Source organism: Cygnus atratus, chromosome 7 (genome assembly GCF_013377495.2).
Source record: "Cygnus atratus isolate AKBS03 ecotype Queensland, Australia chromosome 7, CAtr_DNAZoo_HiC_assembly, whole genome shotgun sequence".
Classification (NCBI taxonomy): domain Eukaryota; kingdom Metazoa; phylum Chordata; class Aves; order Anseriformes; family Anatidae; genus Cygnus; species Cygnus atratus.
In genome coordinates this window covers 20,831,078-20,857,681 of record NC_066368.1, presented here as the reverse complement: position 1 = coordinate 20,857,681, position 26,604 = coordinate 20,831,078, and the positions used below count along the sequence as shown (strand labels likewise).

The window sequence follows — 26,604 nt, the reverse complement described above, 5'->3', positions numbered from 1 at the left end:
CACTGATGTTAGAGGCAATTTCATTTGTGTGCTTGGTAGGGAAACAGGACAGGCTCAGCTGATGATTCTCATGGCAGACAGGTACACATCACTCCTTAACTCCTGTAAAATGGGAAAGCTCTTCTCTTGCCTCCCTTGTGCACTGGGAGATCTGATCTAATCCATTTGCTCTGAGATCCCATAAAGGCAATAGAAAGAAATTTTGTCTATCAAAAGTTACACCTTATCTTTCAGTACTGTCCAAATTCTTGGTTTTTCAGCCTCACTTTACCATATTAATGGTTTCATGCAAAGTAGAATTCAAACTCACGGACATCCTGGAGACTTGACCAATAAGAGACAAAAGCCCCTTCACACTCTAGTATGTTAGGCTGGCCTAAGTGAAAAATTTACACAGCTTGTAATTTATTAAGAAGTAAGGAAAGAGAGGTAGCCTCTCATGTTCCCTTGCCCACAGTTGACTGTACAAATCGTAACTTTTTTTTCCTTCAGTTTTGAGCAGCATTTGAACACAGTTACATTTGCAGCATTTTTCTCAGCGGCCCTGTGCAAAGAAAAGGATTGCTCTTTTCAGAGCCATTGCTTCTGCAAACCTACACAAATAGCACAGCAACTTTACTATATACTTTTGAAAAATAAGGAGGAAAGGATTCACTAAGTGTTTAAAGACCCATGCCATCTCTCTTCACTGTTTCTTTGCCACAAAAAAAAAAAATGGGAATAGCAGACACCTCTCACAGGAACGTTCTCTTCTGAGCTGATGGAACACTCTCTCTGCAATCTAATGAAAGATACACCAGCCAACAGGAAGGTCTGACAAAAGCTATGAGAAATAGGAGAGGGAAACCAAGGAATTTGCATGCAGTTACATAAATCAGTTGAATTTGTTTGCTTTTAAGATCCCAGAATCTATCACTACTATCTTGGAGAATACAGAACAAGATAGAAGCTTTCCTTGCATGGCAGTGCCCTACCAGGTCACATGGAAAGTTACAGGCACCACACAGGGGAACACCTCCAAAGAAAAAAAAAAAAAGGCACTCACAGCACACCTGTAAACAGACCTAACTGACAAAGGTCTGGCAGGACAGGGTGATGCCTACTAACCACATGAGAAGCAATGGAAGTACACCAGTGAAACAAGCATATAGTAAATACAGCCAGGACTTTCCCTGACTCCTCACAGCAAAATTGCTGAAGATAACAGAACTTAAACTAAGGACACTTTACTAGCAATGGCTGTGCCTCTTCCTTTCTAACGCAAAGAAGCACAAAATTTGTGCTGAGTTTCACAGGTGAAGCTTCTGGCTGCATCTTACAGTCCCAAATAAGCAGGAACTGCAAAAACTGGGAGGAAAAAGTGGATCCTGGAAAGTTTCCTTTCTGCAACATAAATCTGAGCAACCCATGTTAGGGCATACCGTAATGGGAGCGGCTGAAAACAAAGTGCACTTACTGAATAAGCCCTCAGCTGAATAGCATTCCTCTACACTATGCATAATAGCACCTTAACAGGATGGGAGAGGCTTATAGCACAGCCCACCACTACATAAGGTGTTTTTTCCTCCCTAACACTACAAGAATAGCGACTTCCAGAGCCACTAATTTAAAACCACAGCACTATACAGCAGCTGAATTAAATTTCCTCTTTATCAGGGCCCCGAACACGCAAACAGGCCACCGTTGTCCTGACCAGCCTCACCTGTGACATCCACCCCACCCCTTTCCCATAAGGCCAGGAGCTCCAGTTAAGCTCTCCCCTGGCCCTTTGGTACTTGCTTAGACTATTTCTGCGGGCGTATCTGCTGTGAGCTTTATCCCCAACTTTATCTCTCGGTTATCGCTCAAACCTGTGCTGTAGGTTTCCCTAGCCTTACAGCCCCCTTAGACGCACAGCGTTACTTTTACTCTCCTGCCCGGGGGCTGCCCCCTGCCGGCGGGCGAGCGGGCGAGGCCGGCCCCCTTCCCCCCCCTCCCCACACACAAGATGGCGGCGGGGCTTCACCCGCGGGCGGAGCCGCGGCGGCGGCGGGGTTCCTTCCTTCCTTCCCGCCCGCCCTCCTTCCTGCCGCTACGCGGTGACGGCGCTGCGCGCGCAGGCGGCACGTGGCGGCGCAGCATGGCGGCGCGGCGCGCGGTGCCCAGCGACCTGTTCCCGCTGGTGCTCGGCTTCCTGCGCGAGCACCGCTTCGAGGCGGCCGCGCGCGCCTTCGCCAGGGAGGCGGCGGCGGTGAGTGGGGGGGGGAGGACGAAAAGGGGGGGGGGGGGGCTGGCGGCCCCGTGAGTGGGGCTGAGCCCTCTGTGTGTGTGTGTGTGTGTGTGTCCCCGCAGAAGGAGCAGGACCCCAACCACGCCTCGCTGCTGGACATCTTCAGCTACTGGCTGCAGTGAGTGGGGCGCGGTGAGGGGTGGGGGGGGGCGCCGCCCGGTCCTGTGAGGGATGGGGGCTGCTGGGCGCGGGGGCGCTCGGGGCTGGTGGGAGCGCTGCCTTTCGCCTTCCCGCAGGTCCCCCGCGGCCAAGAAAAGGAAGCTCGTCCCCAACGGAGCCCAGGCGAAGGGGAGGCCTTCCTCCAGCAGCGAGGAGAGCTCCAGCGAGGAGGATGAGGCGCCCCCGGCCAAGAAGCCAGGTGAGGATTGTGGAAGGCGCTGGGGCCGGCCACGGGTCTGTTTGAAACCTGTTCTTGGCCTGCATGTATGTCTCAGTTCTGTGCCTCACGTGAAGTCGTTCAGGGTCCTTACCAAAGACTGGGTTTGTATGCTGATCTCGTTTCTGGCAAATTTCTTGCCTGTGGTTCGCACTTACATTTGTGGTGTATGTTTATTCTAGGTAAGTGTGAGCTCCTTATCCACGTGTAACTTAATTAGAACCTTAACACATCATTACACTGGTTCTTTTCGTTTGTCTGTTTCTTATGTGTGTATATATATATATGGAAGTTGTACAGGGCCAATTAATGTTCTCCCAGTTTGTGGGGACCCTTTTTATATGGGGTGTTCTTTTTCTGATAGATGTCCGCATTTAAATGCATGAGTAAGACTGAATGAATTTAGAACTGTTTTTATCTTCTTGCCTACCTGTTTTGGAGTCTCTTGCCATATGCTGCTTGACAAAAAAAAATTGAAGATCAGTATTACGGAGTTCAGGCATTGTTTACTGAATTCAGTATATTCTTTTGGCCTGATGTGCAGGATATGTGTGTGTGAAAGTTGTGAATTAGCTTACCAATTGGTGTGCTGTCCTTTATTTTCAGCTAATGCAACAGCTGTAACCAAGGCAAAAGCAGTTCTTCCAGCCAAGAAGGCAGAAAGCAGCAGCGAGGACTCCAGTGATGATTCAGACTCGGAGGAGGAGGAGAAGCCAGCAAAGGTCAGCTTCTAGCTGCTTTAATGTGTACTTGATAATGATCAATAATAGAAAACTTGACCAGCAAAATTTTCTCTGAAATGGAGCTCACTTTTCCTGTTCTGTGAAGGGCCTAGACTGCTGCAGGTGCAACATAGTAAGATGTTTTTATTTTTCTAGAGGAAGGTTTTTAAAATCGTGAGAATGAGTTAGACTTCTTTGTATACATTTATAAAAAGAGAATCTTCCTTTTTCTTGCTGCACTTATGGTTTTGAGAAGTGGAGGCAGGAAAAAGTGTCATACTTCAGGAGACAAAACAGGGTTACTTAGTCAGTGTTTTCAGTCTTCAAACTAATCACATCCACAGAGGGGAAGAACACAGCGCCAACCTCGGATCTCCCTCATTTTGAGGAGGCAGAACTGGAGACTGGAGAGCAAAGGAAGTGTCCCATGGACTTCTGGGAGGCTTCCCAGAGCAAAGCCATTATCCAGAGATTTTTTTCAAACACTAACCATTAGGCAGTGAGATTTCCAGCTATTTGAACTTCCTATACGTGTCCCATTTATTAGCCTGTTATTCTTTGCTCTGCTACAAAGGTTAATCAGTTTTCTTCCTTTTTTTTAGAAAGGTGCAAAACCTGCAGCAAAACCTGCAGCAAAACCTGCAGCAAAACCAGCTGTAACCAGAACCCAGCCTCAGAAGAAAGCAGAGAGCTCCAGCTCTGACTCGAGCAGCTCAGAAGAAGAAGAAGCAGCACCAAAAAAAGAGCCACCAAAACCAGCAGCGCCTAAAGCAGGTACCTCCTTAGTTATGTATGGTGAGTCTGAGCGCACGAAAAAAGCATGGGGAGGAGCGATGGAGGTTATACCTGCATGCTAAGACATGTGTTAACATAGTCTGAAAATCTACTGTCCCAGCCATTTGCACTCCAGCACAGTCTGCTTCCAACATCGGTCAGGTATAGAGCTGATTGCAAATAAAACATCAGGTCACAAATGCTGTATTGTTTGCCATAAGTAGCTGCAATCAGCAACCCGAACTGCTAATGCTGTGCTTTTATCTCAGTGTCTTCACATAAAGAGCAGACCTGAAGAAAATTTAAAGCGGTATTTAGTCTGTGTTCCTGGAACTTCTAATCAGCTAAAATGGATGTTTTTCTGTAAACTGTCTCTAAACTTACAGAAGGGTAAAGCAAAAGCTTCACAGTACAGCCTTAATAGTTCCTTATTGACTTTTCTTGCGTTTTTCTATCTACAGTACCTTATACTGAATGCAATTACTCCTCATCTCCCAGAACATTTTCTAGTATCCCTTTTTATTTTTCTCAAAAGGAAGTAAAGCTGCTCAGGCAACCACCAAGGTGGTCAATGGAAAAGCACCAAGCAGCAGCAGTAGCAGCAGTAGTGAAGATTCTGATGAGGAAAAAGCTGCACCAAAGAAGGTAAATTAGACTGTCAAAGACTTAATGAAGACTGTAGAAATGTAGTAATACTGGGTATATCTTTGTCTTTCTGGAACTGAAATGAATAGAGTAGGGCAGAGAGTGCATAGATGCTGAGTGCAGCATTTATGGCTCTTACACAGCTTTTTTTCCTTTCTACAGTGGAATTGTTCTCTCTATGCCCTGGCTTTCCTCTGCTACTTTCTACAGGAAGACATCTCCTTGTATCTTAACCATATTGTAGTCTCCATTATATGTTCACTTTTGCATGAATCCTTTGTGCTTAGTTACCTGTAATTTTGGGTTTTCTACTAGAGAATGTTTTAAAATATTTTCTGCAACTCCATGTCCAAGATTTTCTGTAATACGATTTTTTAATGTATATTTCTTTTCTTCTTGTGATAAGGCTGTTCCCAAGAAACCTCAGCCCAAACCTGTAGCCACTCAGGCATGTCCAGGAAAAACCAAACCTACCCCCGCCAAGGAAAGTTCCAGTAGTGAAGACTCTTCTGACAGCTCAGATGATGAAAAGCCACCTGCAAAAAAAAAGCCAAAGTCTGGTAAGCACTTAACACCATTACTGCTATGTGGGAGGATACTTCCTGCAGGACAGCAGGACTACCAGCTGCCAGCCACAGGCAAATCTTGCTGCCCACAAGCCTCTAAGCAGTGGTAGTATCATAAAGCAGAAAGAGCAGATTTTTTGTGCGTGCTGTTTAAAATTCAGACCCATCCTCATTAAGGGACGGGGAATGGGAGAGATTCTGATGCTTCTTGCTTTACTGCATATTTTCTGTTCAGATAGTCTTGGACCATCTTGCAGGTTTCCTATCTGCAAGGATTTGGGAGGTAATTTGTTTGTGGTTTGGTTATTCGGTAACTGCAGCACTTGAAGCCATTTTTATTTTTCCCTGAAGTATCCAGGGCGGTTAGGTTGTAGTCCAGCTGATGACCTAAATGGGCCTATGTCCAATCTAATACAGCCCTTTTAGGATTTCAGTAGAGAGATGATTGGAGTGAAGGATCAAGCACTGAAACTCAAGTCTGGTGCTCTAACCAGAGGACTTGAGAAAGTAGTAAATGAAAACTAGCAACAATTGAAATCTGTATTTTTTCTGAAAGGTTGGTAATGGAAGCTCTCTTCCTTCCAGAAGAGGAGAAAACTTTCTCAGAGAAAGTAGGGTCAGCTGAAACCCTAAGAGGGGAACTAACTTCACAGTAGAAGCGGTGTGCAGCATTGGAGTGGGTGTAACCTTTCAAATTATAAGCTAATATCTAATCAAAGATACAGAAGAGGAGTAGATGGAGCCAAATAGCAGAAGTGCTTTATTCTAACTATAACAACTGAACGTGCTGCTTGCGTTACCATACAGGCATCTGAATGCTGTCTCTCTCTAGGTCAGTACAGTGCTGTACCACCTCCTCAAGCTGCGCAGACAAAGAAGGGCCTTGCCAAGGCTCCAGTGAAGAAGGCTGACAGCAGTGACTCCTCAGACAGTAGCGATGAGGCAGAGCAGGTGCCCCCAAAGGGAGGAACAGGTATGCTGTGAGGAGCGGAGACTGCAAAGGAAGTATTGTGTGATGCAGTCAGTGCTCTGTCAGTCTCTTGGCTTCCTTGAAAAAGCCATATGATGGATCTACGTTGCTATTTGTTTCTCTGGAAGATTGGGTAATTTGAAGCTGTCCCACACATAACACTATGAGCTCTGGATATGAGCTGTGCAGATTGGGTTATTTACGCATGTTGGTTTGAAAAGTCATTGGGATCTGGTTTAGCCAGAATGAGCCAGGTCCATTACTGCAGCTGGCCAGGTCCTTGCTTGGCTTCTGATATGCTGTCTGAATGACTGGCGTACTGAATAGGGAGCTTTCTGGAAAGGTTTGGACTTCGAGTCAAAGGTTTGGTGTGGATGTGGCCTATTAACATTAGACTTGCTCTTGCAGGCAAAGCAGCAGCGGCTAAAACAACCCCTGTCCCCCAAAACAAAGCTGTGACTACCAAGAAGGCGGAATCCAGTTCAGACAGTGATTCAGGTAATTCAACAAATAGTTTTGCTTTTTGCTAATGTTTGCATTGGCCAAGTTGGTGTGCAGTGGTGTATCTGCAAAGATCTGTAGCATATGAGCTTGAAAGCTTTGCAGTCCCCATAGCTAACAAGGTCTGAAAATGAAGAACAGCCTGCATCACAGCGTGGAGCTTGACTGTGAGGCACCAGCTAAGACCAGGTTGTTAGGTTGAGAGGGTGGGAACATTGTGTTTAATAAGTTTATCCAGGAAGGTTTGTGGTTACTTTTTGAGGATCCATATCTTAAGCTTTTTCACTTTATCCCATTATGGACTTTGGGGGAAGTTTTGGAAATTAAAAAATACTATCACAATACCAACTTCAAAACAGACTCAAAAGATGCCTTCTAGTGTTGCCCTAGAAATATAGGACAGCATGCTTTGTGTTTTCTGTTGATCAGGTTTAGGGTTTGCAACGCTGTATTTCACACATGGGCTCCCTATGCAATACACTTTCCCCCCATGTTTAGGGGTCTCCTGATTCTTGTATCTCAAAATCTGTAATGCCACAGCAGGGGCTGTGGGTGATAGCAGCCTATCTGCTTGCAGTAGACTGTATGGCCTTTTAACAAGTAGCGGGAATTCTGTGTGTTCTCTGGTGTTGTTGCCTAGTTTTTTCAGAAGTTAACAGTGATTTGTTTACTGTTGTGAAGAAGGTGTTCAGAAATGTTGGAATAGATCAGGTGTAGTATTCCAGATTGCTGTGAAAAAAGTATTTGTACGCAGAAATTTCCAGTCCCTTAGAATACTAAGCACATCTGACATAGGAAATAGAAAGCTAAAAAGAGATAACTGATCTGTTGCCTCCTCACTGTATCCTCCCTTTTTACAATTGTATCTTGTAATTTCTTGCCTGTTATCTGATCTTTAGCGCTTTTCTCTGTTTCTTCTCCCTGAGCTGGTTTTTGGTGATATCTGTACTTCTCCAGTTCCTTATTCCATACCTGTTCTCTTATGTTACTCTCCAAATATTTGCTGCTTACTGCGTGAATTAATGAAGAACTTAAACTTCTCCTTATTTCCACTTCTCCCAACAAAGAAAGGCAAATGCTGTCCCCTGCCCATTCATCAAATACTGCTTATTGCCAGTTATCTAGTGTCTCAGTGTTAGGCTACAACCAGTTTTGCTTTTTATTTTCCCATGAGTTATGCACATGTCATTGCTCAAATAACTTGCACCATAAGATTATTAACTGGAGGAATGTCCTTTTGTTTAGATTCTAGCTCTGAAGATGAGAAGAAGGTAGTGAATAAGCCCCCAGCTAAACAACCTCTGGTAAAGAATGCTTCCAAACCAGCAAAAGCAGCTGTCAGACCTGGACAGGCAAAGAAGGACTCCAGCTCCTCCTCAGAGAGCTCAGGTATTGGGATAGGAGGAAAAGAATTACTGCCTGCATGTTGTACTTTCCTAAATCTCTGTTTCTATCCTGTATATGAGGCTGCAGTTGGACAGGGAAATACCCATTGCAGTGTTGTTTTGAGCAGCTAGAGAAGTGCACTGTGTCAGCATTGAATGTTACCTTCATGTTGAATAGGGCTGAGTCTTGAATTTTGATTCCTGTTCTAGATTCCAGTAGCTCTCACAAGAAGACCCCTGTGAAGCCCGCAACTAAAGCAGCGACCCCTGCAGCAAAGAAGCCACAACCTACCGCAAAGAAAGCGCAAAGTAGCTCTGATTCAGATAGCAGCTCCAGCAGCTCTGAGGATGAGAAAAAGAAGAAAGCCCCTCCAGCTAAATCCGCTGTCAAAGCGAGTAAGCCAGTGTCCAAACCTACCCCAGCACCCAAAGCAAGCAGTTCTGACTCTGAGAGCTCAAGCAGTGAGGAGGAAAAGAAGCCAGCAGTGAAACCAGCCAGCAAATCTCCAGGGGCAGCAAAAGCAACTGTAGGGAAGAAGACGGCTGCTTCTAGCAGTAGTAGCAGCTCATCTGATAGTTCCAGTGAAGAGGATGAGAAACCCAAAAAGACAGGGAAAGGGGCACAGAACAGTTCTCAGACCACTGCCTCCACAGAAAAAGCAAAAGGATCCACATCAACAGCAAACAATGTGAAGTCTAAGCCAGCAGATGACAGCAGTAGCAGCAGTGAAAGCAGCTCTGAAGAGGAGAAAGGAAAAGCAAATGGAGGTATTATAGTCTGGGAACTGGGTCTGTTGGTCAGTGTGTTACTGAGCTAAACATCAATGGGAGCCATTCTTAAACAGTGTTGTCTGCTTTGTGTATCCTGTTATAACTGCCAGTGCAGTACAGAGGGGGAAGGACCAGTTTTTATTTTGTTCCTTTTTGTCTGTATCTCATATCTGTTGGCGATGGAACTTGTGCTAACATGGAGCACGCTTCTGTACAGTTGTTGCTGGTTGCCATCTGTGCATGGAGAAGATTGTTAGTGACAGCAAGGCAGACTACTGGAGGGCCCTTGTCTGTGCTGTGAATGGGGCACCACAGGTGTCCCAGTGCACAATCTTTATCCATTCAGGAGGGAAACCACTTTGAATGCAGTAGAGGTGTGCTTGAGTATATACATGATGACTCCAAGAACTGGCAAATTTTAACTGACAACTTTCTTGAGTTCACTAAGTCATTAATATAAAGGTAATTATTCATTAGGATAGATGGCAAAATCCTTGCTGCCCCAGGATAGCTGTTGGTGTTTGTTTTCTTGGTGGGATAATGCAGGGACTGACTGACATGTCTCAGCACTGCATTTTGGGGGAGAGATGCTATTACCTTTCCCAACGCTGCAGTTACTCCCTTTTGAAGTTTTACTGCTCTACATCTAACAGGCATGATCAGGAAGAAACAGAAGAGGGAAGATGTTCAGGAGTCAGAGACACCAGACAGTAAAAAGGCAAAGATCAAAACCAAAACACCACACACAGTTCCTAAGGTGAAACGGGTGAGTGAGGGCAGACTGCTGACTGGTAGGAGAGGCGTCTTTGTCTACTGAACCAATAATGTTTTTTTGTGGAATTTTTTTTGGGTGGAGCCCACAAATTATTTATATTTTTGTCCCTTCCTCAAGCACTTGAATCTTGTCTGGAAAAGCCTAGGTTAATGCACATATGTGCATAATGTTATTCTGGCAAAGGTTGATTGGATGTGCTTGTCCCTGTGCTGCTTGATCTGAAGAACAGAAAGGATTATGAATCTGAGAAATGGTTAAGGATTGAGGTGACCTGTATAGGGCTCCATATTTGCAGGGCAAGGAGGGAAGGAGGCTGTCACCAAGGGAATAGCACATGCACGTATGCACTTACTGTATCTCATTTTCTTTAACAGCCAGCTTCTCCTTTTCGACGTGTAAGAGAAGAAGAAATTGAGGTGGATGCCCGTGTTGCTGATAACTCATTTGATGCAAAGGTATGGCTGGGTAGTGCTCAGAGTGCTAACACTTGACCTCTGCAAATGTAGGTCACCAGAGCAGCCTTGGTGTGCTTGTGGGCAGTCCTCTGGTGGGAACTTTTTCCACCAGGAGGTGCTGTTAGGAAGTGCATGAGCACTGTCAGGAGGTGCATAGAAGTGGTGTCAGCTCTAGTGATCCTGTACTGGCACTTGCTGGGCAGGATGATGTGCAGAGCATTGCCTTTACTGTCATTAGTATTGACACGAATTTCTTCTTCTCCCCCTTCATCTCACAGAAAGGAGCAGCTGGTGACTGGGGAGAAAAGGCTAACAATATCCTGAAATTCACTAAGGGCAAATCTTTTCGTCATGAGAAGACTAAGAAAAAACGAGGCAGCTACTGTGGAGGCACTATATCGACCCAAGTCAATTCAGTCAAGTTTGAAAGTGACTGAGAATGTTTGGGTATTTGTAAACCGTCGGCTCACCAGAATCACTTGGATGGGCATTTGGATGTTGTGGACATCAACGAGCCGTCCTGGAATGCCACTTTCCACAGCCCCTTGCGGAGCAGGAAGTTCCAGTATGGGGATATGGGAGAGTGGTTGGACGTTTCCCCCCTTTATTTTTAATTCTGGTTTAGGCCCTAATACGGAACCATCGTTGAGCTGGTGTTACTGGATGCCACTAGGGTGACCTCCAAGTTTTAATTTTTTTATAGTCTAATTTTATAAGGCTGATAGTGATTTTTTTCCTTCCAATTTCCTGTCCATCTAGTAAAGAAAGAATTTATTTCCCTGTAACTTAACCTGTTTCGTTTTCAGGTAGTTTTAATCAGACGTGAAATTGCAAGCACTGGAAAACTTATTACAGTAAGAATAACTCATTTGAACACTCTGGCTGTAATCCCCATCCCCATCTGACATTTCAAATTCATAGATGCAGTGTGGCAGGATTTCACTTCTGTTTCCTTCTCTTACAGTTTCACATTGCAACAAATTCTTACCTTCCTCTTCCCTCCATTCCTATTGAGGCAACTAACTAGAGCAGTTAAAGGAGCAGAGTATAGACACACCTGAGTGGCTAAGGAATCACATGGCTTGGAGTTACAAGTTGGGTGCTATTGTCAAAAAGGCCAAGGTCTTTAGTACTGCCTTTGGTACTGCTTATGCTGGGAATGTAGCTGGGGGTTGAAGACAGCAAAAGGTAGGTTATCATATTTGAAGAAGTCTTTTGGTTTAGTGGGAGTTCTTAAGGAGGCAGAAGAAACAAGGTCCTTTTTTTTTTTTTTTTTAAACCCAGCTCTGCTTATTGCTGTGAGCTGCTTTTCTCTTGGAAGCTCTGACTGCGGTGTGGCACTACTCCCTGTTCTCGCTGAGCATATAATGTGCCAGCTTATGGTTACTCAGCAGTGTGCCATACAGCTTGTTAGTTGATGAGATGAATGTAACTGATGCCTTAAATTTCTTTACCGGGTTGGATCACTTGCTCTCTGAACTGTTTTTACCTGTTAAGTCCCTTTGAGGAATTAAAATGTCAGTTTCCTATAGCACTGTGGCAAATAAAGTTTGTCTTGAAGTGTTAGCTTCAAGCACTAATTCTGTATGGCAAATGAGATCTCAAGTTCAGTAACTTGCAGCCTAAACTGAGATTTCATGTGCAACTGTGATAATTTAAAGGCTTGCTGCTGTTGAGAGGTCTTGCTTTCCCTCCAGTTTTGTGACTGCCCTCTTTACTATTTCTAGTAAACTCACAGTTGGTTAAAGTATATATATCTCCCAACTGCGTTATTTTCGTAAGGTGAGTTAAGTTAATTTTAGCTTATGGAGCAGTATGCTGAGCGCATAGCCAGGATAAGTTGAACAGTGGTAAAGCATGTTTGGGAAAAGTGGTAGTGGGATGTGAGATCTCCCCCCCATCTTGTGAAATTGCCAGCCACTAAGAGGTTATGTTGGGCCTTATTTCCATGTTTCCATTCACTCCCAGAAGGGTGCCAGTAAGAAGAGCCCTGTTGTTAGAGGAAGACACATTTGTGTGCAAAGCAATGGCTCATAATTGAGGGTTGGCTGAGAGTGATGAGACAACCCCATATGCAAACACCGCAACATGTTTCGATGAGCATTTTTCAGGACTTCCCCTCAAGCTTGCACAATCAGTCGAGTTGTTGGATTCTAGGCAGCAATGCAGAGGGACCCAGGAGACCCCAGTTATTACAGAGAGCTCAAAGTTAGAGGCCAAAGGAAGGTGGGAAGAGTACTTTTCTGCCTGTGCTGGGGTTTTGAACAAAATACAGTTTGTAATTTGTCATTTGTCCTCTTTTCTTCTTCAATCTTTTCCTTTGACAGTTACAAAGTTAACTTTTAAACAAAACTTATGTTTTGGGGGTATTTTATGTGTGAGCACAGAAGTGTCTCAAAAAATAAAGATTGCTGCCTTTGTAATCTGTGTGGATCTGACAGTTAAAGGTGTGGAATAGTGGGTGGGAAGAGGGGAGGGATAAATGTTGAGCTGTGTAGCTATGCTCTGTCTTAAAGCTGAATTGGTAAGTCTGACTACATCTGTCTGCAACCAATTCTTGTCTCCTAAGTTATACACTCACATGGATGTAACAAAAATGAAAGATGGCCTGTGCAATTGGCTGTCAAGTTGCTGCAAGAAATTTGGAGAAAACGGGAGTAGAAGGATATTTACTTACACCAAGACAAACTCAGGCTTCTTGAGTCACTTCACACCAGAATAACTAGTCAGCTCTTCTGCAATATTGCTGCCAAAGTAGCTTTATGGTATCTGGCAATACAACGTGGGTAGCAACAACCTGTGGGAGTAAGAAACAATAGGCACAACTCAAACTCTGTATGTACCTGGTTAAAGATGCAATGTTCCCTTTGATCCTTTCCTGCTCTGTGACTATGTGTGCAGGGTAAGGAAACAACCCTAATAAGACTGGTGGAGGTCTTGAGCACTACAATGCTTGTTTTTCCCTTGTGCTATACCTCTAAGGAAAAGCTGGGATGAACAGAAGTGCCAGGTTGATAGGGTGTCAGTCCATAATTAATGGCATCCATCAGGTAATCCCTCTGCCTTAGTGGAGCCACAGCTCGCCCCCTCGCCTGTGCTGTAGGAGAAGGTGTAACGCTGCTGCCTGAGGTCTCAGCAGCACATGCAGAAAGTGTCACCGGTCATGCTGAAAATAAGCACCAGCCTGACTGGGTGCTGGGAGGGGAAATGTGTTGTGAGACCTTCAAAGCTACGTGGTCTGTGACATGTCTGACGCTCCTAAGGAAGGACCGTGCCCTTCACAAGCTTTTCGCAGCTGCTAGGCAGGCTTAACCTACATCTCTGCCGTGAAGGAAATGCCTCTCGGGGTGCTTAGGGCCAGTTTCCATGTGCCTCACCGGTGCAGTTTCAGCTTGGGCCGAGCCGCGGTTAATGCTGGAACTGGCCGACCAGGACAGCCCCTTCTGGTCGGTGTGGGTGCCCCGGCGCCCTGCCCTCGGCCCCCCTCGTTCCTCGGCCCCTCCTGCTGCCCTGGCGGGGGGCTGCTGCTGCTGCGGCCGCCTCGCCCCTCGTCCACCCGCAGGCCCGAGGGCAGCCTCCGCCGGGCGGGCCCGGCCCTGCTCCGCCCCGCTGAGCCTCGCAGGCCTGGCCGGGGCGGGGCGGCCCCGGGGCCGGGGCTGGGGCCGGGTTTGGGGCCGCCCCGCCCGCGCCCGCCGCCGGCCGGCATGAAAGGGGAAGGGCTCTGCGGCGCCGCTCGGGCCGCGCTGCCGCCGGCTCTCGGTGCAGGTGGGTGCCGGGACGGGACCAGGCCGGTATCGCTCCGGCTGTGCCCGATCGGGGCTGGCGAGGGGCGCGGGTCTGGGGTCTGCTGGGCTGGGCTGGGCTGGGCTGGGCTGGGCTGGGCAGGGCAGGATCACCCCTTGGTGCCCGAGGGGAGATTTTGGGTGCTTCTGCGTTAACTTGCTTCTAGGAGGTTGCGTCCCAGGTGAGCCTTCCCTCCCCTCCTGCCTCCTCTTCTTCTGCATCCCTTCTCGGTTGTGTTCGTGGCAGCTCAGCCGGGTTTCGTCCCTGCTGCCCGCTCGGAGCCCAGTAGGATTGTGTACGTGAGGGCGTCAGTTCTCATACAGAAGATGAGCCTTATCTTCTGCTTCTCTGCTCCTGTAACGCTGTTAAATGTGATCAGACTTGTCTGGCAGGGCTTTATCAATCCCTAGTGCTTCCTACACAGGTTTCACAACCTTCTGCGGTGTTTAATGCCATCTTTCCTTTAATGTGGTGCTTCCCTGCAGAAAGAAGCTGAGATGACAGGGCAGTAAGTGGAAGGCTCTCTCCCCCACCCCTCTCGACCGCTTCTCTAAAGTTTGTTTGCTGCTCTTGTATCTCTCTGGTTTTCTCTGCAGTCTCAAGAACTTGTTAAACTTGACTGTCGTATGGACGTAACCCGCTCTTAAGACCGAAATGCATGCTGAGCTGTTGTGTGCGCTCACTTCAAGGTCTGTGGCTCTCATGAATGTTTGGAAATGGCCCCTGGCCTGTCTGTCTCTAGCACCCAGGGATTACAAATAATGCTCCTGAATGCTTCCGCGCTGCAGACCTGAGACAGCTCACGAAGAGCACAGCTGCACATCAGCTGCTTCTGCGTCTTGCAACCGTGTCGCAAGCAGGAGGAAAGCCTTCCGGAAGAGCCTGGTGGTGTTGCAAACCATCTCTGACCCTTCCTTGAGACAGTCGGGAAGCCTGGGGGTGTGGAGCGGAGGGAATCTGTCTTACCACCCAGCCAGACTCAGTGCACGATGAAAGGTCAGGTGGGGAAGCAGGTGTGTGATGTTAGACACCACCTGCCAGCTCAAGTTCTTGAAGGTATTTGTAGTTTCAAATGCCTGACGAGCTGACATACAGATTTTATTTTCTCAGTTGTTATGGATCAGCTATTTTCTTTAGTCCTGTGGCTCCCTGGCTGTGACCAATGGACTGCCAACCTGCTGCTGGCCCACATATTCCCACCTTGCCTGTAGAGCTTCCTCTATAAAGTTCTGATCATCCAGAAAGGATGTTGAAGGTTGCCCAAGGTCCTACAAATTTCACACTGACTCAGGACTACGTAACTCTCTGTCCGGAATGGACAAGGATGAGCAGAGCACTGCTGATATGTGGAAGCAGTAGGACTGAGTGTGGTGCAAACACTTTTTTTTTTTTTCTGGCATTGACCTGATTGCTCGTGTGGTTGCCTCTTCTGGTCTTTTTGGGACCTGGGCTTTGTTCATTCTTCGTGTTTCTTGTGGGCTGCCATGAAGACATCAAATGAAAAATGCTAGAAAGGAATGCTGTTTTGAGCAGACAAGATGTGCACTGTTCACTATATATATATATATGAATGATAATTTTTAAAAAATCAGGGCTATAAGCTCTGTGGGAAAGCTTATACTTGAAGGGATTTTTTCTCCTTGCTTACTGTTTTTAATACTAAAACACTAGTATTAGTATTTCAGTGTTATTTACCCTGCTGACCATGGTGAAGTAGAAGGTTGTGATAACCCCAAAACAGAGCTCAGAGCCCACCAAGCACTGGGTTGTGTTAGACGGTTAGACTTCCCTGCTTCAACATACGTTTTATTGAGTTTGCTTTACACAGCACTGTATCTTCTAGGTTTGTACTAGAGATCCCCCCAAGCAGCTCCTGCTGGTAGTGCGACATCGTCCTGCAGTGGCAGCATTGCTCTCAGAGCTGCATACCTGCCTGCCTGCACGGAGTTTTCATTTCCATAAATTAGCCACAACTGGGTTGGCTGTCATCAACTTGATGGTAGCAGATGGTGCTGTTTTCTCTGGATCACACCCAGCAGAGGAGGCAAACTTTGGTTTCTTGTTCCAGGAAGAGTATTGAGCGTCCTGGTGAAGATGTCTTTTCCTTTTGGCTTCAAGTGAATTGTGCTGCTTTGTTAGCTCTTGAGAAGCTTACAGGGAAAACATTTCTTCTTACTGTGTGCAAGAGCTAGATGGAGACTACAAGGCAGGTAAGGAAATAATTTGGCCCTGTGAATATGGGTTTCCAAGTAGTAGGTAGGAACTCGGCAATACAAAATGCTGGAGGAGGAGAGAAGTAAAAGGCAGTTTCCTTGCTATGGGGTCTCAGTTTACTGCTTTTTCTTCATTGGCATCTCTGACTAGAATGCTCGTTGTCAGAGATTTTAGTACTTCATCCTAAAAAAAGGCACCTGAGTTCAAGAAACTTCAATCTTTAGAGCTGTGGATGTTCAGTTACTTCACTTCCGTTAAACTGATATAATCATCCATTAATATCAGACACCTTCCTTGTCAAACATGTTAAACAGGGCAAAGCCAAGGGGCAAATTTCTGCCCAGTTAAAAGTTTCTTGGATGGGTCCAGAGGGTTTTCTTCTCTCTTCTCACTAATGCTCCCTTTCCACTGCCTCCCATCTCAACTTCAGTTCTTTCTGATGGCTTTGAATGCAAGCTCCCAGCAGCTGCTGGGGGCCATATGGGCTGTGCAGGCAGGGCACTGCTGCTTGCTGTGGCAGTCATGAGAGGGCTTCCTCCCACAGCAGGCAGCAGTCCTGGCTCTTACCGAGATGCTGCCCTGAGCTGCCTGCTGCACCTGGAAACCTAAAGCATCTGTGGCACAGCCCCCTTAACAGTGTTCTTGAACCACCTGTGCACAGCCCAAAATGTGTGTAGGCAGCTGTGCCCCCAGCTGGAGGGCTGGGCTGCAGCCAGTACTGCCCTGGCTACGGTACCTGCTGGTGCCTTTCTGGGCATGGGCAGTGCGGGGAGGTGCTCTGGTGGTTTTGAGCTGGGGCAGGAAAAAAGGTCCCTTCCCACAGCCTGACATCCTCCCACCACTTGGGAAGACTTACAGCCTTCTTGTTGTCTGGGCAGGGAGAAGGGATTCCCAGCACCTCTAGGGATTGCTCTGGGCAGGTCCTCACTTTTCTCGTGGAGCTTCTGTTCCCTTCTCTCCAGGCTCTCACCTGTGCCTCCATCCTCCTGGAGCTCTTGCTCTGTTGGTCCATATACACCCTTAGCATCTGCTTGCATTTTTGGTGTTTCTCTTCACTCCTGCAGGCACAGCTGCCCAGCTGGCCCTGGATGATTGTCCAAGCACTGGCAGTAGTTGTCTTTGGGACTCAGTAGGGTCCCAGTTAGCAGCTGCTCTGTGTTTCTTTGATGTGGGACTGGAAAGCAGTGAGATATCCAGCTGCTGAAGGGAGTCTGGAGGTAGAATTTTGCAGGATCTTATTTGTGACTTTCTTTCTTGCCTCTTAATTGATCAAGCAGTGGTGGAGAAGCTGGCAGAAAATCTTGGTCCACATTCCCGCAGCCCTTTTGGGGCTTAGCATGTGAGGCCATCCAAAATCCACTTATAATTGTTCCCATTATAACTTCTTCCCCCCACCCTTCCCAGCAAGTCTGAACTGGGTCCTCAGGACACAGCTCTGCTTCTGACTGTTCCCAAATAATTATCAAGTAATTCTTCTCCCAAAATAATGTGAGGTGTGGGTGAGGCGAGTTCGCTTCCAGTGATGTAGCAACAGCCCTTACACAACAGAAATGCTGGGTGTTTCGCCAAGCTGGGATGGGGTGACAGCTGTAGGAGTGTGACTAAGGGGCGTCGCTGTGCCGCTGGTGTTGCACGTTGTCTCCGGGGCTGCTTTCTGGGTTTGCTCTCTTCCACCCCATCAGTCCTGGCACCTCTTCCATCCCTTTCCGTTGATCCTCCCTGCCCTCCCACGGCTGATGTGTCAGTGGTGCAGTGACTGTGGTGGGGCAGCTCTCCATCCAGACCCTTCCTGCGCTCTCTGGGGCTGAGGCTTCTCTCTGAGAGCCCTGCTGTGGTACGGGCTTTCTCCTGCCCTGTCTGCGCTGAGCAAAGTGGCTCTCAAGGGCTAAAAGCAGAGGGTGCCTCTCTGCATCCCCTCTGGGCTCTGCAGGCCTCCCGGGGAGCTTGCACAGACAGCAGGGGCTGGGAGGCAGTCAGTCAGCTGTTCTGGGGAGGCAGAAACAGTGATAAAATCCAGCTGTGCTGGTTCTGTAGTGGTACGTGGGGATGGAGCACAGGGGTCCCAGCTGGTGCTCTGACCCAGCAGGGCTCTGCCAGTTGTTCTCCCTCTCCGATTCTCTGCAAGTCAGTCTGCCTGTTTTTGAGCCTTAGAAGTGGATTGACACAGAGAAGTGGCTTTGAATTTATGGAAAATGCACCTGACACGCTCTAGTATCTGAGTTTTGTGTGTGTGTGGCTTCTTTCTTTTCTTTTTTTCTTTTCTCCCTGTGGCAAACTCCATACTGCTCTCCTCTCCCACCTCATAAGCGTCTAGCTTGCTGCTACGTTCCCAGTTGTTAGTTGCCCAAGCATGTGACTGAGCCTTTTATATTATATTAATGACATGTTTCTTTCCTTGCAGTGATGAAGATGAAGGTGCTACCGTGCCCTGCTGCTCTTCTCTTTGTGGTGGCTGCCTTGGGTCTGGAGCCATGTCACTGTGCCAAGGTGCTGATCATGCCCACCATAGTCTTCGACAGCCACTTGCGAGTCTTCATGCGAGTGGCAGAGGCACTGGCTGACCGGGGCCACGACCCCGTGCTGCTCCTCCACGAGGGTCGGGACGTGGAAACCTACCTGCCCGCCTTCCGCATCCAGAGGTACTGGGGCATCTTCAGCACGGAGAGCGCAGACGCATGGGTGCAGGAGAAGATAAAGCGTGTCTTTCAAGGGAAGATGACCTCTCTGGAGATGTTCTCCTTTTTGGAAAAGTACCTGGAAAACTGTGACCTGGTGCTGGGAAACAATACCCTCCTGCAGAAACTCCAGCATGAGCACTTTGACCTCCTGTTGGTGGACCCCAATGAGATGTGTGGCTTTATCCTGGCTCACATCCTCCATGTCAAATATGCTGTGATCTCCACTGGTTTCTGGTTCCCAGCAGAGATTGGTGCCACGTCCCCCATTGCCTATGTTCCTGAGTTCAACTCCCTGATGACTGACAGGATGGGCTTCTTCGGCAGGACTTGGAACCTCCTGGTCTACATGATCACTCGCGTGGCCACAAAGCTGGTCATCCTGCCCAAGTTTGAACGTCTCATGGAGAAGCACAGCGTGGAGCCCAAGACATCCATGCTGGACCTTGTCCATGGAACTAGCCTCTTCTTCCTCTGCAATGATGTGGTGCTGGACTTTCCCCGGCCAACGCTCCCCCATGTCATTTTCACAGGGGGGATCCTTGCTGAGCCTGCAAAGCCTCTTCCAGTGGTAAGTGCAGGAAAGCTTTGAGCCATGATTACATATTAACCTGCGGAGATACGTGGTGCAAACCTTCTTTTGAAGAGCCTTATAAATGCCATGTGAAGCTGCATTTTGGTGCCTGTGTGTAGCGAGGAGATGGGGAGCACTGAGGACTTGGGGGGGTTGCAGGGAGAATGTAGTTAATTTGTCCACCCTGAAGTAGGAGTCAGCTGCACTGTCTGTGTAAAATGGTGTGGGAAGTCCTGTGATGGCAGTGTTGCCCCTGGGACTTGAACATGAGTAGGTTGTTTGTTTCTACATTTGAAGAGGAAATAGGAAGAACAATTAGTCTTTATTTCTTCATCACTGGTTTAAGTCAATCCAGAATTTCTTCCTTAGTTCAATTTCTTGCAGGGTATTTCTGCCCTCAAGCTTGTAGTCTTAAGGACTCATAGAGGAGAGCTGTGTTTCTTCTCATTGAATTCAGCGTGGAGTGCCAAAGTGTACAAAACTGAAGTGTATTGTCCTCTCTTCCTTAAGTGACAGCCCTGAGGAAAGCTCTCCAGGCATCCCAGAGGCTCTCTCTGGTCTGTATCTCACTATCCTCAGTAAAGATGAACAAGGATGAGCCCTTAAAGCCTCCAGACGAAGACAGTGTTGGAATGGAGCAGGACGTGTCTACTTTTCCTCCCATTGCTTTAGCACTTTTACAAACGCTGTGGGGAAGTAGACTTGGATAATAACCCTGAGGCAGTTGGGTAGTCCTGATGTCCCAACTAAGGGGCTGAAATAGAGATAAGATCCAAGTTTCAAATGATATGGGATCTGTCTAGATCTCCGATGGCAGCTTTAGTCAAGACTGTGGATGCCATTTTTTTGCAGTTAAAAGGAAAAAGGGAGTTTAGGTGCTTTGGAGCAGAAGTTCTCCAGATGCGTATGGCTGCACATTACCCTTTCCCGTGTGGCACAGCATGCAGGTAATGTAACGCATGTAGGGTGCTCCAAAAGCTGTGTCAGAGAGTGTCTGCCTCACAGGTCTTGCAAAACACCAGCTTGGTCCAACCTGGCTGCGTACACGCCTGGCTTATAAAGAAGGGAGTTGCTTGCTGTGGCATTACTCATGTGCTTCATGGCTTCAAGAACAGAGCCGAAGGCGCCTAGGGGAAGAACGATGGAGATAAGTCCAGAGCCCTGCAGTAGGCGGTGGCTGTTGTGTTGGCAGGCAGGCATGCCTGTGCCCAGGGTACAGGATGCTGACAGAAGAGAGGGCCTTGGTAGGTCTAGGTGTAGCGTAAGGCATCTCCCATCTCCACAGAAGCTGGGTTGTATAATTAAGGTATTTATTTCCTCATATTTGGAACGTCGTGGCTGAGAGTTCCTTTAATTAGGGCATGGTGGAATATAGATATGTATTTGAGAGGTGGTGAGAATCTGCGGTGGTCAACCATGCTTCCCTTAGCAACTCTGAAGTTGTTTCTGAAAGCCTGATTGTAATGGATAATGTAATCATCTGCTATATGAGTCATTATAGCTTTATCAAGCAAAGCCAAACGAGTACTTTCTCTTCTTTTTTAAGTTCTAGCAGTCGTATTGCTCAAAAGAAAATCAGAGATTCAAGAGCCTGGAGAAACCAAAACCCCTTAGATGAAATCATCTTGATCGTTTTGTTGTTGTGTTGATTTTTGGGCTTCTTAAGCTCTTCTGCAAAGAAAGGCTTGAGTCCCTGAAGCACCTAACAGAGGACAAACATAAAGCACATTTCATTTTTACTCTCTGGGGGTAACTCCTCTGTACTGATACTCAACCTTGTAGACTACTACTAATAAAATATTCTAGATTAATCATCTTATTTTTCTCCTTTAAAAAAATAATTAATTTGTTGGTTTTGTTTGGGGATTTTTTTGCCCTTCAAAATCTTCTACAGTGTTCATATTCAAAGACGTTTTAAGAAACTTCCCTAAAATGCTACTGACTGTGAGCTGATGCATGGGAAGCTTGAAGCAGGACAGAACGCATGGCAAGAGAGGCTCAGCCCAGCCTGGCATAGAAGGGAATACTCTGTGTTTTCTCCTCAGCAGGTGTGCTGGCTGATTTCTTCTCCTCCAGCCTCCTCGCCTCCTGCCAGTCAAAAAGAGTGAGGACTTCCTCCTAGATACCCACCTGCTTATGCAGCATCTCAGGAAGCCTCTAGCCTACACTTAGAGATCCTGGCAGGCCTTCTGCTTTAGCACGCTGATGGAAAACAGCCTTAATATTTTCACTCCAGCTCCCTTAGCTGCTCTGGCTGTACCTATGTGGGCCCTGTGTTTTCAGAGGCCTCCTTACCAAGGAGTAACTGTGTCACCTCCAAAGCTGTATTACGAAATGCAACTTCTAGACACCTCTGTGTGGAGTGCCAAGCTCATCTTGAGTGCTCAAGTAACTCCTGCCTGTCTGGCTGCAGAAATCACAGTAGTTTTAGCATCTCCCTGGTCAGAAACGCTTAGCTTTGTGCTCTGTATAGATTTGGCTTCATCCTCTTCGTAGACAGCTTTCTGCTGGCAGAGGCTACGGGGGAAGGGCCTTTCTCCAGCAAGACTTCAAGGCATCTGTGTGTGTTTTGCCCGCAGGGTCTGCGTCTCTGGGTGGAAGCAGCAGATGCAGGTGTTGTTGTTGTCTCCTTTGGCATTGGGATCCGAGCTCTTCCAAACGACCTGGTGGAGAAGATGGCTGGTGCATTTGCCCGCCTCCCGCAGAGGGTGGTGTGGAGGTGAGGAGGGAATGGGATTCCTCTTAACTCCAGTTGGATGAAAATCAGACAGTTTGCTTTCCATCTCTTCATCTGATTGAATTTATAATTGTTATAAATTGTTATAATTACGTTGTGTGTGTTTTTCTTTTCCTGTTTTTTTTATCTTTATCTCCTCCCACAGATACTTCGGACAGAAGCCAAGAAACCTGGGCGAGAATACACTGATGATGGGGTGGCTACCCCAGAACGACCTGCTAGGTAAGGCAGGGCTGTGTGTGTGTGAGCGTGTATGTGTGTGAGCGTGTGTGTGTACCACTAGCAACATCTCTGGAGTTCAGTCCAAACCACAGCAAGATCATACAAGGAAAGCAGCACCTGTGTGGGTCTAAGTCTCTTGCTTGTTGTGAGTCTGATCTGTAAATAGTATGGTCCTCACCTAGGGCCTGTTTGAAGTTGTATCTTGGCCCTTACCTCCCTTGTTCTCCAGGTTCTGCCCAGTGAGTTTTGGGCTGCTGTGTTCCTGAAGGATAATGTGAATATTCATCCTCTGTGCTCAGCACGTTTGGTTTTCCCTGAGCATGCATCCACACTGTGTCTTGAAGAAGCCACCAGTAGCCCTGTTTCAGCATGGAAAGCACTGACCTGCTGCTGTTTCTTTGCCTGCAGGCCATCCCAACGTGAAAGCCTTCGTCAGCCACTGCGGGATGAATGGCATATTTGAGGCAATTTATCACGGTGTGCCAGTGGTGGGATTCCCTTTCTATGGGGACCAGTTTGACATCATGACCAGAGTGCAGGCGAAGGGCATGGGTATCCTCATGGACTGGAGCAGCGTGAGAGAAGAGGATCTTTACCAGGCTGTCATCACAGTTATCTCTGACCCCAGGTGAGCCATGCAGGTGCATCAAGCAATTCCTTGGTACAGGTTGCACCTAGAGACTGATGCCTTTGTGTCATCCCCTACACAGCCTCTGGACCAAGCAGAGTTGCAAATATTGCTCAGCTGGACAGACATGTTAGTGCCTTGTAATCCTGAGATGTTTGCAGGAAGATATACTCCAGCATTTGCTGCGAGAGAGCATGGTCTAGCCCTATTAGGCTCTGACTGTAATTTTCTTAGAAAGCTTTCTGAGATGCAGAGGCACAAACCTCTGTCATTTTAATGTCAGCCTTTTATCAGGTAAAATGAGATTGTATCCTTACCTTGTGATTTCCTTGGTCTTGTCCAAAAAGCTTTCTGTAGAAACAGTTAGTGCAGACCATGGGCTGCAGATAATGCTTCATCCATTGCTTCTCAAAACAAGGCTTTTCCCCTTTCCTAGATTTGCTGCAGCACAGTAACACAGGGCTCCCACTGTCTAATACAACACATGCAACTGTTAGTGTAGTCCAAGAGCTTTATTTTTATTTTTAATCAACTGTTAGGAGCATTCATCTGTTGACCTCAGAGTAAGTTGTTGAGGTGTTCCACTCAGTAGCAAAGTATTTGGCTAGTTACCAAACAAGTGACTGCTGCTTGATGCTGGGTGAGACCTTCTGGTGCAAACTCCCCTCAAAAAGCCTTTATCCATCAGAAGTCACTGAGCAGTCATCTTACCAAGGAACTTGGGAACTGAACTGCCAGCCTTGTTAACAAAACAGTAAAATGCACTCTGGCTTGTGCTGCCATGGCTAATGATTGCCATCAGAGTGGCTTTTAGAGGCAGATGTGAAATGAATCTTGGAGTAAACGTGCCACACTCCTAAGGTATCACCTGGGACTTGAAGGCACTGCGGAATCAGGCCACTTCTTAGCTATGAGGCCCCTGTCAGATTGACAATTTCTTGTCTTCCTTTGCAGTTACAGAAAAGCAGCTAAGCTCATCTCGGCCCTGCACCTGGACAAACCGATGCATGCTCTCAACAGGACAGTGTACTGGCTGGAGTACATCCTCCGTCATGATGGGGCACCTTACCTTCGTCCCGCTGTCTACGACCTCTCCTTGTATGAGTACTTCTGCTTGGACATCTTGGCTCTTCTCTTGCTCTGCCTGGCCAGCATTGGATTTGTGCTCTACAAGTCTGTGGTGTGGTACAGAAGGAAGAGGGCCAGCCCTGTCTATCAGAATGGCAATTGCATGAAAGGCCACTTCACAGAAGAGAAGAAGTTGCAGTAGTGGCTCAGCATGTTCCAGGGCACATCCCTTCACTGTGAAACGAACTGCTGCCGTGCCAAGAAATGTGCGGCACGCAGGCACAGAGAGAGGCGAAAGATCAGCAGGTCTGGATGAGAAGAGCCGGGGGGAGGGAGGTGTATTGCAAAGGCCTGTGTGCACACCTCTGTGTACAGCACCTGTGGGCGGGGACGCGAATTCAGGCATGGGTGGAAGTACTTGGCCAGGACGCTGGGAATGGGGCATGGGTAGGTAGACTTCCAGGGAGGAGTGCGAGTTGTTCCCTTTTTATTGCACGTTGGTTTAGACGCTGGTGTTGCTCTTCTGGCTTTTTGGATCTCTGGGGAGGCTCTGGAGGTAGGAATAGCGTTTCGTGCGTGGCAGACATTGTTTCTCCTCTGGCTTGTCACCAAGACCCCCAAGAGTCAGGATTCCTTTATGTGCAGGTGAGGACTGGAGGTAGAGCTGTGGACAGGGAAGGTTAATGAAAGTATTGATTGAAAGAAAATGGTCTGTTTAAAGTTCTGTGGGTGAATGTTGTTCTTCCTGCTTCCATCGACCCTCTGCAATCTTGTTTGTGTTTGAGCTAAATTATTTTTTTTTTAAATAAAGTTATATTCTTTCCCCCGGGTGGCAGTGCTCTAGTCTCAGTTTAATGTTAACCTCTGGTCCTTGTAAGAGGAAGTCGTTCAAGCAGACTCAAGTGGTTTTCCCTTCATGTCACTGCTGCTACAGTCTCCACGTACCTCTAGACCCCTACAAACCTCTGTCAGCAACTCCTCTTGGCCTTCTCCCAGGGTTTCATGTGGTGCCATCCCTCCTCTGCCTGTACATAACACATCCATGCCCATGGAGTCTCCAAACCTGTGATAAAAGAAGAATTTGAAACAGATGTAAGTGCTAGGACCACAGGAATAGCAGCCAGCAGCTTGGAGAGCTGGTCACAGGCAATGGGCCATACAGCCTGTTTATAGAAGCAACAAGCTCTGCTCTTTCTGAAGAAAACATTCAACATGTGTGGGCATGCTCTTGTCCCCCTCAGGGTCACGGTGTGGAGCGATACCCACATGTTTTTACTCACCCTGGGCTCTAAGACAAACCCACACCTGGGTGCAGTTGCACAACCTACCTGCAGCACTGGCTGATGGTCTGACTGGTGATGCCCCGCACCGAGGGTTGATGGCTGTGCTCTTGGCTGTGGCTCATTTCCAGGCTCTGCTCCTGCTTTTGCATGTGCTTCTCATTCCAAAGGAGGTGCAGTGCTGTGTATAACCTCTCAAACAACAGTTTGGCTGGGTTCCTGGGATGCCCTGGGTTGGGACAGTGCCCAGCTCTGACTCAGAGGCTTCTCTGATGCCTGGCAGTGCAACCTTTCTTCCCCAGCCCTCAGCTTGCAGTGGTGCTGTAGCAAAAAAGTGTTTTGGACAAGATTCCTGTTTGCTGTCTAGGATGGATGAGAACAGCCCATAGACCTAAGCTGCTGCTGTTTTTCCTAGAATTTCTTGCTGCTTCCTGGGATACCCACGCCTGGCTGTAGTCAGCGGTGAGCTTGGTGACCTGTTGCTCTAGCTTTGTAGCAGCCCTAGGTGGCTTCATGCCTCAGAGCTGAGGGCATGGACACTGGTTGCTTCCAGCGGGGGAGGTCAGAGCCAAGTGAGCAGCAAACAAACAGGGAGGAGGGGAAAACAGGGGTTGTAAATATGTGGCAGAAACAGGAGCTACATGGCACCTTTCTGCCGTTGAGTTAAAATTTAAAGGTTCATAGTTTTTTGGAGAAAAATATGTATTGGTGCAAGTTCTGCAGCATGGCTGCCAGTTGCCCTGTGGTGGCTTTGTTGTCATCTACCGGCAGGTAAGTGTGGAGAAGGGGTAGGGTGTTTTGCTCAGTTCCTTCTCTCTGGGGAGGAAAAGGGAGACTTAACTTCAGCCTACATGAGGTTCTGGCTATTTAGATCAGTCTGAATATAGCACATGATTTGGGAAGTTTGTGGCTTGGTGAGCTTAATGAGAAGAAACAAGGGTACCATGGCCTGATGGGGCCAGAGACCTATACCTTGTTTTGCATTCAAGTGAAAGAGCAGGGAGATGTTTGTGGCCCAAGGAGCCTGTGCAGGGTTACAAAAACCTGAGTCTGTTTTCTAGCTTACTGGGAATGCTGCTGCCTTGCTGTTTACAAATTCAGAAAAGTTCAAGCCAGCAAAAAGGAAAATATAGCACCATTAACATGTTGCCTCCTACCAGCTATATCCTTAAGTCCTTAAGCTTTTCATGACTATGCTCATTTCCAAACATACA

General features: G+C 47.4%; 2 protein-coding genes across 5 annotated transcripts; both read left to right on the top strand.

The window, feature by feature from the left end:
* The first annotated feature begins 1,984 nt into the window (after window positions 1–1,984).
* NOLC1 (nucleolar and coiled-body phosphoprotein 1) lies at window positions 1,985–12,633 on the top strand. Of its 2 annotated transcripts, XM_035550236.2 has the most exons (14): window positions 1,985–2,230; window positions 2,332–2,387; window positions 2,506–2,627; window positions 3,252–3,367; window positions 3,970–4,141; window positions 4,677–4,786; window positions 5,193–5,346; window positions 6,185–6,325; window positions 6,731–6,820; window positions 8,069–8,212; window positions 8,419–8,976; window positions 9,633–9,745; window positions 10,129–10,209; window positions 10,488–12,633. In XM_035550236.2, exons 1-14 carry the CDS (start codon window positions 1,988–1,990, stop codon window positions 10,644–10,646), a joined length of 2,259 nt encoding a protein of 752 aa, XP_035406129.1. In that variant the 5' UTR covers window positions 1,985–1,987; the 3' UTR covers window positions 10,647–12,633. The 2 variants fall into 2 exon arrangements, with proteins under 2 accessions (XP_035406129.1, XP_035406224.2); XM_035550331.2 differs by lacking the exon at window positions 9,633–9,745 and having other exon boundaries at window positions 2,068–2,230; window positions 10,488–10,637.
* Window positions 12,634–13,861: 1,228 nt separating this feature from the next.
* LOC118243154 (2-hydroxyacylsphingosine 1-beta-galactosyltransferase-like) lies at window positions 13,862–24,941 on the top strand. 3 transcript variants are annotated; one of them, XM_035536967.2, is made up of 6 exons: window positions 13,862–13,974; window positions 18,608–19,452; window positions 22,035–22,174; window positions 22,338–22,414; window positions 22,823–23,042; window positions 23,997–24,941. In XM_035536967.2, exons 1-6 carry the CDS (start codon window positions 13,914–13,916, stop codon window positions 24,310–24,312), a joined length of 1,659 nt encoding a protein of 552 aa, XP_035392860.1. In that variant the 5' UTR covers window positions 13,862–13,913; the 3' UTR covers window positions 24,313–24,941. The 3 variants fall into 3 exon arrangements, with proteins under 3 accessions (XP_035392860.1, XP_035392870.1, XP_035392880.1); XM_035536977.2 differs by lacking the exon at window positions 13,862–13,974 and adding an exon at window positions 14,967–14,988 and having other exon boundaries at window positions 23,997–24,893; XM_035536987.2 differs by lacking the exon at window positions 13,862–13,974 and adding an exon at window positions 16,072–16,202 and having other exon boundaries at window positions 23,997–24,893.
* The last annotated feature ends 1,663 nt before the right edge of the window (window positions 24,942–26,604 follow it).

Excerpts from the sequence above, each read along its gene's own strand:
- NOLC1 (XM_035550236.2), top strand. The coding sequence starts at position 1,988 with ATGGCGGCGGGGCTTCACCCGCGGGCGGAGCCGCGGCGGCGGCGGGGT. Across the intron at positions 2,388-2,505 it reads ATCTTCAGCTACTGGCTGCA|GTCCCCCGCGGCCAAGAAAA; the intron begins GTGAGTGGGGCG and ends GCCTTCCCGCAG. Across the intron at positions 6,326-6,730 it reads GCCCCCAAAGGGAGGAACAG|GCAAAGCAGCAGCGGCTAAA; the intron begins GTATGCTGTGAG and ends TTGCTCTTGCAG.
- LOC118243154 (XM_035536967.2), top strand. The coding sequence starts at position 13,914 with ATGAAAGGGGAAGGGCTCTGCGGCGCCGCTCGGGCCGCGCTGCCGCCG. Across the intron at positions 13,975-18,607 it reads GCCGCCGGCTCTCGGTGCAG|TGATGAAGATGAAGGTGCTA; the intron begins GTGGGTGCCGGG and ends CTTTCCTTGCAG. Across the intron at positions 22,175-22,337 it reads CCGCAGAGGGTGGTGTGGAG|ATACTTCGGACAGAAGCCAA; the intron begins GTGAGGAGGGAA and ends CTCCTCCCACAG.